The 10051-nt window shown below is 62.0% G+C and overlaps 3 protein-coding genes across 3 annotated transcripts in view; all 3 read right to left on the bottom strand.

The window, feature by feature from the left end:
- Positions 1 to 402: 402 nt before the first annotated feature.
- Positions 403 to 2080, bottom strand: SAP25 (Sin3A associated protein 25). Its single transcript, XM_008018533.3, has 6 exons — positions 1778 to 2080; positions 1478 to 1581; positions 1289 to 1395; positions 1037 to 1190; positions 831 to 928; positions 403 to 748 (listed from the first exon to the last, which is right to left on the bottom strand). The coding sequence occupies exons 1-6, from the start codon at positions 1921 to 1923 to the stop codon at positions 449 to 451; spliced, it is 909 nt and encodes a 302-aa protein (XP_008016724.1). The 5' UTR covers positions 1924 to 2080; the 3' UTR covers positions 403 to 448.
- A 129-nt stretch (positions 2081 to 2209) lies between these two features.
- On the bottom strand, positions 2210 to 2807 carry LOC119621368 (uncharacterized). Its single transcript, XM_037990424.2, is given in 3 exon segments — positions 2210 to 2418; positions 2420 to 2699; positions 2702 to 2807. Coding segments are annotated over 3 exon segments (576 nt in total). The 3' UTR covers positions 2210 to 2228.
- Positions 2808 to 2828: 21 nt separating this feature from the next.
- Positions 2829 to 10051, bottom strand: part of LRCH4 (leucine rich repeats and calponin homology domain containing 4) — a 10976-nt gene continuing 3753 nt past the window's right edge. Inside the window, exons 2-18 of the mRNA XM_008018535.3 lie at positions 9902 to 10046; positions 9628 to 9754; positions 9363 to 9468; positions 6817 to 6953; positions 6566 to 6678; positions 6329 to 6428; positions 5977 to 6067; positions 5825 to 5901; positions 5658 to 5719; positions 5434 to 5550; positions 5247 to 5315; positions 5066 to 5169; positions 4858 to 4941; positions 4410 to 4495; positions 4043 to 4180; positions 3877 to 3954; positions 2829 to 3476 (exon numbers count right to left, since the gene is read on the bottom strand). Coding sequence (XP_008016726.3) covers positions 3279 to 3476; positions 3877 to 3954; positions 4043 to 4180; positions 4410 to 4495; positions 4858 to 4941; positions 5066 to 5169; positions 5247 to 5315; positions 5434 to 5550; positions 5658 to 5719; positions 5825 to 5901; positions 5977 to 6067; positions 6329 to 6428; positions 6566 to 6678; positions 6817 to 6953; positions 9363 to 9468; positions 9628 to 9754; positions 9902 to 10046 — 1832 coding nt within the window. The 3' untranslated portion in view covers positions 2829 to 3278. The remainder of the gene's footprint in view (positions 3477 to 3876; positions 3955 to 4042; positions 4181 to 4409; positions 4496 to 4857; positions 4942 to 5065; positions 5170 to 5246; positions 5316 to 5433; positions 5551 to 5657; positions 5720 to 5824; positions 5902 to 5976; positions 6068 to 6328; positions 6429 to 6565; positions 6679 to 6816; positions 6954 to 9362; positions 9469 to 9627; positions 9755 to 9901; positions 10047 to 10051) is intronic.

Raw genomic sequence — 10051 nt, 5'->3', positions numbered from 1 at the left:
TGCGTTCTGTGTCTCCTCTGAGCCAAACAACTACCCCACCCAGCCCAGAACTGAACTCCGGGAGCCCCAGCACAAGAGATGTGGGAGCACAAGAGATGTGGGAGCACCAGGGATCTTACCGCTAGTGCCCCCTAAAAGTGAGGTGCCCCTACTTACTCCCCCACCTGGCAGTTTATGGCTCCTTGTTTCCTATAAATTCAGCTCTGCACTGCCATGCAGACCACCCACTCACTCATTAAAGGGGCTCTGTCTGGTCAGCCCAGAAACGCCTTAGGTCATGGATACCCCCGTCCTCCGCCTAACACAGCAGGGGGCGATCTATAGTGGGACAGAAAGAGACCCCATTCCTGCCTCTATGCCCTACTCTGCTCCCAGCCACACGGAGCCTGTTTTGCAAACCAACACTGCTTTATTGTCAACACAACCAGCCCACTCTGCCCTGAGAAGGCTATGGACAATGGGTGTCTGGGGTCTGTGGGAGAGAGAGGTCAGCACCCTGAGAACTGCCGGGGCTACCACAGGGGCTTGGTGGGTCAGAGGTAGGGTCTGGGGGGCCAGCAGGGGGCGTGGCAACCACGGAGGAGCTGCGCCTGGGTTCCCCCTGGCTCATCTGCAGCAGGCCAGTGAGAGCGATCAGCTCCGGCCCACTGAGCCAGGCGGTGGAGGGGCCCCGGGAGGGTGACAGGCGGGGGAGGACCCAGGCAGACATAATGGGGGGCGGCGGCAGCAGTTTCAGGGAGCCCATCACCTGAGGAGAGAGAATGGGACGTGTTTCCTGCCAGGCACGCCTGGAGGCTGGTGTAAGGCCAGGGAGGGGGAAGAGCTCTCACCTGCTGGGGGGCCTTGGACAGGTACAGGGGGACACGCTGCCCCCGGGGCAGCAGAGGGTCCGAGAGGAAGACATCTTCACAGCACATCACCGGGAACCCTAGAAGGAAACACCACTAGGGTGGCAGGCTGTGGGCTCCCACCCCTGGGCACTGGTTCCGGGAGGAGTTGGGGCAGCCTTGCACCCCCAGAGGACCAAGGGAGGTACCTGCATCTGGGTGCACCTGCTGTCCATTCCAATGCCCTGTGGCAGGGGCCACGGGCCTGAGACCCCTGCCCGAGGCTGCCTCATACAGCGGCCAGAACGAGGGGTGACACAGCGTCCGGCCTGAGAACGAGGCTCCTGAGCTACAGTTGGCCCCCTAGGGTGAGGAGGACAGACCACTGGAGGGAGCCTCAGGCCACCGCGCAGCTCCCTGAACACCCCAGCCAGCCCCACAGGTTTGCCCTCACAACTCACCCACACTGGCTGAGGGCCCGCTTTCGCTTCGTACTTGGGGTCCCAGGGCGCTAGTGGAGTCATCCTCGAGGGGTCCACCTCCCAGGCCACCTGGGGGGAACGGGGAGCTGGGGGGACACTTGGGGATTAAAACAGGCTCAGAGTCAGAGAGGCTCTTGGCGGTAGTAGAGGCAGCAGGACCCGTCCTACCTGGGGCTCCCGGGGGCTGCTCAGTGGCTGGGCCTGGCGGGTGGTGGGGCAGCGGCAGCTGCTCTGTCCGGGTCCAGGAAGGGCTACGGGATGGGGGCCGTGGGCTGGAGGGGCAGGGACTGAGGCTGCAGTCACACTGCCCCCACGCACCTTCCCCTGGAGCCCAAGGGTGCCTGGTGCAAGGGAGGCCGAGGGACCCAAACTCCGGCAAGGACAATGGAGAAACCTCCGCAGAGCGCGTAGTGAAGGCATGGAGGTTCCCAGTCGTTGTCCCCCCGCGGCTCCGGCCGAGCCCCTCACCTGTCCCATGGGGATGTCCCCAGATCCCTGGGGGCGTCCGCTCCGGAGCTCCAGGGCTCGCCCTGGTCCTTGCCCGCCGCAAGGCCTGGTCCCTCGGGCGCCTCCTCCGGGCCCACGCCCCACCGTGGCGGCGACCAGGGCAACATTCCGCGTTCCGGAGCGCAGGGCTGCACCGCAGTGTCCCCGCCGCCCGGCCCGGCCCGCTCAGCCTCCCTCTAGGCGCGGCGCGAACCAGCCCTCCTGGCGAACCCACCCTAGAGGCCTCGCGGCGACGCCGGCGCCCTGTGCGTCTCCCGGCCACGTGGCGCGTGCCCCCGCCGGGCTCCCGCGGGCGCCCCCTGGCGACCGGGCGGTGAATTCCGGATACAGAGGCCCCCCCACAATCCCGCGACGCGCGTGTTCTCAGACACAGTTACACCTGAGGGCCACCCAGAGGGCTTCTGGCTTCTGTTTATTGCAGCTGACACGACACCTGCGACACCCGTGGTCCTTCCACCCAGACCCTCGGTCCCAGAGGCAGCCAGGCCCGAAGGCCAAGGGGGCCCAGGCCCAGGCCGCCCTCACCGAGTGCTTGTCTCAGAGCGTGCAGCCCAGGCGCGTCTTCTGCTCCCGGGGTCCCGGGCGGGGTGGGCCCTGTCCCCACCTTCACCCCTAAGGCCGGTCCAGCAGGGCGTGGACGACAGCAGCGATGTAGGGGAGGCCCCTTCCCGGGGCCCCCTCCTCTTCCAGGATGTGGTGGGGCTGGCACAGTGACTCCTGGGGGAAGGGGCCGGGTTAGCTTCCCCAGGGGGCCCCCCGTGGCTTCCGGCCTGCGGCAGGGGGTCGGGAGCAGACCCGAGCATCACCATGCGCTCAGGGTTCGGTGACAAATGAGACGCAAGAAAGCTGTCAGCGATAACAGAAGGGAGATGACACGGGGGGAGGCAGAGGCTCCGGGAGCATGAGAGGCTGGCATCTCAGAAGGGCGATGCTGGTGGGCACAGAGCCATGGCCACAGCCACCGCCACGCGGAGCAGACGCGCGCACACATACACACACACAGGCAAGGCGGTCACGGTCTGTACAGTTTATACACAGAGACAGGGACCCGGCCTGGGTCCCACACCCCTACAAATATAGATCCTCTCTACAAAATAGAGATAATTTAGCCCCCGCATAGCAGCCGTTGGGGGGGGAAGGGGAGGGCACAGGAGGAAAGGGGAGACTCTAGCTCCTGCCACCCCTCACGGGGCACAGAGGGCAGGGGCAGGGCTGGCGGGGACATGAAGGCACCGTCAGCACTGAGAGGTGGGGATTCATGGGGCTACCGGAGGGAGGCCAGAGGCTGGGGGCCCAGGGTCTGGGGGCACCAGAGTGGGGCCTCTGAGGTCAGTGTCTGTGAAGGGGGTGCACTAGTGTCTTTGGTTGGGGCTGAAGGCACCGAAGGTGGGGTTGGGTGGAGCAGGGGCCTTATAAATAGAAGAGGGGAGGGAAAGGGGTAAGGGAGGGCTGATTTTGGGTCCTAGGAACCCAGGAGCCGAGTGTAGGAGACATAGAGCAGCAGCATGAGGACCACGTAGAAGATGACGAAGCCGCCCAGACCAGAGGGGGGCCAGAGGGGCGGTAGGGCCTTGCCCCCCACCCGCTTCACGGCCTCCAGCACGGTCCGCAGCCCCCGGGCAGTGCCCTGGAGGAGATCCAAGGGCGAGCACAGGTCAGCCTGGGGGAGAGGAGAGCAGATGGACAAGGACAAGGGACAGATGTCAGCAGCAGCAGCAGGACAGTCCCTCCCACCCCTGCCCTCACGTGCTGGGGCCAGAACCACGCCCACATGCCGACGTGCTGGGCAGCGGGAGTGCAGGACAGGCAACATGCAGGGCAGGGGGCATGCAAAGCAGGTGACATGCAGGACAAGATGGGGCCTGCAGGGCAGGGGACGTGTAGGACAGGCGACATGCAGGGCAGGGGGCATGCAGGGCAGGGGGCATGCCGGGCAGGGCAGGGGCAGCCTGTGCCTCCATCTGAGAGCAGACACCCGCTGCGAATGGAAGCCCGCCATCCATGCCACACGCTTGGCTGAGCCCGGCATGCCACCACTCTTTAGAAAGCGGCCCCCATACCTCAGGCACTCCCATTTTTCGACAGGCTTCTAGGAAACTCTCCACATTCTTCCGAGCCTTGAGGGCACTGAGTTTTGGCTGGGGTGGGTGAAGGAAGAAAACGTGGTAAGGGAGAGGCCACAGGTGCCCCAGCCCATCCCCCACCTCCTCCCCGGCCCCAACTGACCACAGCAGGAGAGGGCACATGGATGAAGGGCACGGAGCGCGGCCGTAGCTGGTTGGCCAGTTGGCACAGGATGACCCCGCTGGCCAGAGCCTCGGCCAGGTCCTCGGGCAGGGGCCGCTGCAGCCGGGACTCAAGGACCTGGGAGTGTAGACCGCATAGAGCAGGGGTCAGGGAAGGAGAGGTATCTGGGAGGCAGGGAGAGTGGGGGGCTCAGGGCCAGCAGGGAACTTGTGCCTGTCCCCTTCTGTCCTCAGGGGAGGTGCCAGAGTGGGCACAGAGGATGTGGAGGGAGGCTGGTCCCAAGGACAGCAACACAAGGAGGTGCCCGGCCCAGGTCCCTGCCCACACAGCTCCCAGCTCTGCTCACCTGGCGCAGCTGAGTCATTAAGTCCTTCTCATCTGGAATCTGGGGGGACCGCCGAGGTCTCAGGACAGAGTCTGGTGAGGAAGGGCCTAGGAGAAAAAGGGGGGCATGGGGCCGCCTCCACTGCTCACCACTGACTCTGTAGCTGGGTCCCAGTGGCCTGGCACCCACACCTCCTGCCTCTGCTTGTGGGATTTTCTTTTACTTTTTCATGGAGATGGGGTCTCGCTATGTTGCCCAAGCGGGTCTTGAATTCCTGGGCTCAAGCAATCCTCCCACCTTGGCCTCCTAAAGTGCTGCAATTACAGGTGTGAGCCACCACACCCAGCTTATTTGTGGGATTTTCAACACAAAGGTACAACAGACCCAGAGGGCTCCCAGGGCAGAAGGGTGATGTAGCAGTTGCTGCTGGCAAGCACTGGGTCAGCACTGGGGAGGGCGGGACACCCACCTGAGCCACTCTGAGAGGAGGAACGGAAGAGGAAGCTGTTTGGTCTCTGAATGGAGCCAAGTGGCCTCGGAGCAGGTGCTGTTGCTGGGGCCAGAACCAGGGACACAGCGACAGGGACAGATGAGACAGGCATCCCCTCTGTGTCCCTCTCTCCCAACCAGCCCTCACCAACACAGGCCCCATCCTCCTCCCAAAGTCCCTGTCCCACCTGGTATAGCTATGGGAAGGGGCTCTTGGGAGGCGGGGGCAGGGGCGGGGGCTCCCTGCCCCACTGTAGCTCCCGCTTGGGAGGCACTGGACTTAGGCGGGCCACTGAGGAGAGACAGAAGGGAGTTAGAGGGATGGGCATGGGAAGAGGAGTGGGGACCGGATGCTGGCAGGAAACCTACTTGTGCGTGGCTTGAGTGCACATGGCGGTGGCTCCTCCCGCAGCAGACCTGAGCCCTGACTTCAAGAGGCTGGAACAAGGAGAGGTGAGGTCAGCTAGCCCCGAGGCAGAACGGCTTAGTGGGGCTCGGTGGCCCCATTTCCAGGGCTCAGTGTCTGGCAACAGCCCCAGGTGGCCCTGGGTCCCACCTGTCCTTCCTGGGGGCCCCCCATGCCCCACTCTGCTGCTGCTGCCGCCGTTCCCGCTCCTGCCACAGCTGCAAGGTGTCCGGGCGCCGCCGCTCCTCCCCTGCCGGCTCCTCCCGCCTGAGGGACCAAGACAGGGTGAGAGGGGCAGACCCTGGGGTCAGGGAAGGAGGGGTCTTGGGGGTGGGAGGATCAGGCAGTGGCGTCGGTTTCAGGGCTTGGGATACCTGCTGCTTGGTGCCCTCTCCCTGTCCCCTGCCCCGGGGCTTAATTCGGGTGGTCGCTGCTCCTAAGGAGAGAACAGCAGAGCAGCTGAGAGCAGGCCTGTGCCCACGCCTGCCCTGTCCCCTGATCTAGCTCCCCTCCCTTGGGAGAGGCACAGCTGGGCTCTCACCTCCACAGTGCCTCGCTCTTCATCCTCCCCCGGGACGTGGCTGTCGATGAAGTCAATCTGCTCAGGGTCTCCGTCCGCTGGGGAGGCCAGCATGTCAGCAAGTGAGTGGGGACCCTGGTCCAGCCCAGCTCCCAGCCAGCCCTGCTACTCACCTGAGCCGTCCTCCCTGCGTTCTCTGGGTCCCCGGGGCTCCCGGGCCAGCTCTGAGATCCGGAATGACAGCTCTGAAAATTCATCTGTTGACTGTAAAGGCAGAGGCAGAGATGGGAGATGGCCTCTCTGCACATGGGGGCATGGGGCCTGGGGGGTCCTGTGTGGGACTAAGCTCAGGGTCTTTGCTGAGCCAGCCCTTCCCTGGGACGCTGGGCAGAGGGAAGGAAGAGGACAGCTGCAGCCTCTGCCTGGTACCCTGCAATTTGGAGGTCCCCAGTTCGGAGGTCCCCAGTTCAGAGGTCCTCTCCCAGGGCTGACACCCCCAATTTCCCATGGACAGGAAGCCCTCACCTCATTTCCAGACCACCTCTTGCTGCCACTATCAACGCTGTGGAAGCCTGAGTCCAGCCCGCCATCATACCGATGTCCCGGAAACAGATCCTCTGCAGGACTGGGGCCAGCCAGGGACATCTGGTCAGCCTGATGCTGGACAGCAGCCCCCCATCCTCCCAGAAAGCAGGGGGTACCTGGGGCCAGGAAGGGGCATTCAGTATCCCAGGGCTTCCTTCCTCCCCACCTAGGACTTACCAGGGACTGAAACTCGGGGGCCGAGAAGGGGCCAGGTCCCCCAGGGCTGACCCACGCTGCCCAGCTTCTGTGGACAAGTACTTGAAGATGTGAAGTTTCCCCTTCAGGCAGACCTGTGTGCGCGGCAGCACACGCTGGGGAGCTGGCAGGGAGGGCAGCTCCCCGGATCCTGCTCGGCTGCCCAAGGGGACCAACCCCACTCCTGCCCAGCCACACCCCTGTCCCTGTGGCCCCCCGGGCCCCCGCCTCACCTGGGCAGGCGGGCTCTGCAGGGGGTTGCTGTCCAGCAGAATGACTTGCAGGTGCCTGAGGCGGCAGAAGGAGACCGGGATGCGGGAGATGCGGTTACAGGAGAAATCCAGGCGGACCAGAGGGAGGTCCCCCAGCTCTGGAGCAGGTGGGCAAGGGAAAAGTCAGGAGCGTGCTCAGGCCTGGGGCCTCATGCTCACTCCCTTGCCCTTGGCTCTGGCTGGCCAGTCACCCAGGGCCTAGCACAGCCTCTCCCCTGGGTGGCTCAAGTCATTCCCCGGAACAACCTCCCTGCTCCTCTTTCCACACGATTCTGGTCCACAGTCTAAGCGAGCTTCCCTGAGAGGGCCCATCCGGACATTGGCTTAGCCTCCAAGGGAAGGCCCATCGGATGTCAGGTCCCGCCCAGCCCTGTCTGACCCTCCTCGTCTCCTCGCCTGCCCACTCCACACTCGAACCCACCCTCCATTTTCAAATGATCAGCACAAGACACAAACCCTGCTCAAACGCCTTCTGTGACATGCAGCCAGGGCTGCCGATGTTGAGCAGGTTGTGCCTGCCCGGGAGTCCCCTCTCCCCAGCATGGGCCCAGCACTGCACCCTATGTGAAGCGCTGCCTGTCCACAGGGAAAGATGCCTTTTGCTCATCTTAAAAAGGCACAGTCTGGATTCATGGTGGCCCTAGGCACAGAATAAAAACCACAGCTCCCTAACCCAGCACGAGCAAGGCTTCCATGACCCGGCTCCACGCATGTTTCCCACCTCACTGCCCACCCCTCCGGGCCCTTGGCTTCTGAGCCTTCCCAGGTGCTGTTTGCTCAGTTGGGAGAACTCCATTTTCCCCATCCACGCATCTTTCAAGGTTCAGCTCAAGCGTCACCACCTCGGTGGATCTTTCCAGACATCCCAGATTCATGGAACTCATTGCTCTTGCCTCTGTCCCCAGGGCATCTTGCTGGGATTTTTTTATGGCCCAGAGAGAGCCCTTCCTACCACTTTTGACTGGGAAGGAAGAGGGCAGGTGCAGAAAGGGTCAAGGAGTGGGGAGACAGGGAAAGTGGATGACCACCTCACTCCCTCCTTGTTCTTCAAAACCAAGTTCACACTCGAGCACGGCACAGGCCTTCCTGCCATACCTGGCTCGCCTTCCTAACCCCATGCTTTGCACATGCTGGGTCCTCTGCCGGGATGCAGAAGGGTGGGGAATTCTCCTTCAATGGCTGGCTCCCACCGTGCCTGCACCTCCGGTGAAGTCTTCCCCAAGCCCCCCAAGCAGAGTCCAGTGCCACCTCCCCCTAGCCCCCGTCCGGGGAACCTGCCCACAAAACTTCCCTATGACTGTTTGTCTCTCCTCATGAAGCCATTAAATCCCTAAGAGATGGCCCCAGATCTTAGTCACATCACCCGCATCTACCTGGTCCCAACCTAAAACATAGGAATCATACACACACACACACACACACACACAGACACAAACACAACACAGACATAAACACACACAACACACACACATACACAGAGACAAACACACACATACACAGAGACAAACACACACAGACACAACACAGACACAAACACACACGCACAGACATAACACACACAACACAGACATAAACACACACAACAGACACACACACAACACACGCACACATACACATACACATGCACACAGACACACGCAAAACATAAACACACACAACACACACAGACACAAACATATGCTGCTGCCTGCTGAAAAGGCATGCCTGCTTTGGAGTGGCATTATAGTGAGCTCATTAAATCGGCCCCTTGGGCCCTGGCACTGGCCCCGGCATCTCCGGGCAGAGTGGCAGAGCATCCCCTGACTCAGGTGTTTGAGAGCCCCTGCTGGGGTGAGCAGGGCTGCTAGGTGACCTTGAAGGCCCCTTCTGACCTTGCCAGTCTACCTGGAGCTGATGCACCCACCAGCTCCCCTTCTGTGCCTGTGTCCACATTTCTAACAGAGCTGCTCATCTGCGCCCTGCCAGCCTCAGAGGGTCGCTAGGTCAAGATCAAATCAGATTGTTTATAGTTTGTTTTATATACTGCAAAAGGAGAACCTGGGCAATGAAAGTGTAATTCTCCTCTGAAGATTCCTGGCCTGTAACTTTTTCAAAGTACATACACTGTTGTGGACTGAATGTGTCCCCCAAAAAGTCCTGTGCTGAAATCCTAACCCCCAAAGTGATGGGATTAGGAAGCAAGGCCTTAGGGAAGGAATTGCGATCATGAGGGTGGAGCTCTCATCAGTGAGATTTGTGCTCCTTTATCAAAGGGGCTCCAGAAGGCTGTCTCTACTCTCCGCCATCGGGGAGTACCACGAGGAGCTGGCAGTCTGCAGCCAGGAAAAGCGCCCCGCCAGAAGCTGACCGTGGAAACACCCAGATCCTGAACTTCAACTTCCAGAACTGTGAGAAATGAATGCCTGCCATGTATAAGCCACCTGGCCTGCAGTGTTTTCGTTACCGCAGCCTGAGCCGACTGGGACGCACACGCAAACACCTCCTCTCCAGTTCTTCATTCTCCTCACCTTCGGGCAGTGTACTGAGCTGGTTCCTCCGGACATTGAGGTCCCGCAGGGAAGAGAGGCCACACAGCTCCGCAGGCAGGGACTGGAGCTCATTGCTGCTCACGTCCTGGTATCAGGAAGGCAGTGGGAAGGGGCCATGAGACCAGGCCCAGCAGAACCCACCCTCCTGTCTCTGTCTTTGCTCCAGGCCCTCCCCAACCTCCCCCTAGAAGGTTCCTGCTGCCTGGCTCAGGGGTCCCTTTCCTGGCCCTGTCCCCATCCTCACAAGCTGTCGCAGGCTTCCCAGGGTGCCGATGTCAGGGGGCAGGGCTCCCAGCTTGTTGTTGCTGACGATGAGGACCCTCAGGGGCAGCTGGCAGATGTAGGGTGGCAGCAATGACAGCTGGTTTCGGCTGTGGAAGGGAGAAAGGCAGCGGGCTGGCTCCCCAGGCATGGCATCCCAGCACTGCCATCCTCTCAGGGTCACCGAGAGGGTTACTCAGTAGTACTTGAGACTGAGAAAGACATGCTCCCACGCGACCCTGGCTCGGCCTCCCTACCTGAGGTTGAGGTAGGTGAGGGCTGTGAGATTCCCCAAGGCTGGGTTCAGGCATCTCAGGCAATTGTGGTAGAGGCTCAGGCCCTCCAGGGACACCAGCTGGCACGCCGCCTCGGGCACCTCGGGAAACCGGTTCCGGGACAGGTCTAGG

Source organism: Chlorocebus sabaeus, chromosome 28, assembly GCF_047675955.1.
Source record: "Chlorocebus sabaeus isolate Y175 chromosome 28, mChlSab1.0.hap1, whole genome shotgun sequence".
In the NCBI taxonomy this organism is placed as follows: Eukaryota; Metazoa; Chordata; class Mammalia; order Primates; family Cercopithecidae; genus Chlorocebus; species Chlorocebus sabaeus.
The sequence above is the reverse complement of the archived record's forward strand: the minus strand, read 5'-3'. Positions and strand labels throughout refer to the sequence as shown.

What these genes read in the sequence shown, in the direction of transcription:
- SAP25 (XM_008018533.3), bottom strand. Translation starts at nt 1,923, where the DNA reads ATGTTGCCCTGGTCGCCGCCACGGTGGGGCGTGGGCCCGGAGGAGGCG. An exon ending in GCAGGTGCACCCAGATGCAG is followed by an intron (nt 929 to 1,036) that starts GTACCTCCCTTG and finishes GTTTCCTTCTAG; the next exon opens with GGTTCCCGGTGATGTGCTGT. An exon ending in TGTCCAAGGCCCCCCAGCAG is followed by an intron (nt 749 to 830) that starts GTGAGAGCTCTT and finishes CTCTCTCCTCAG; the next exon opens with GTGATGGGCTCCCTGAAACT.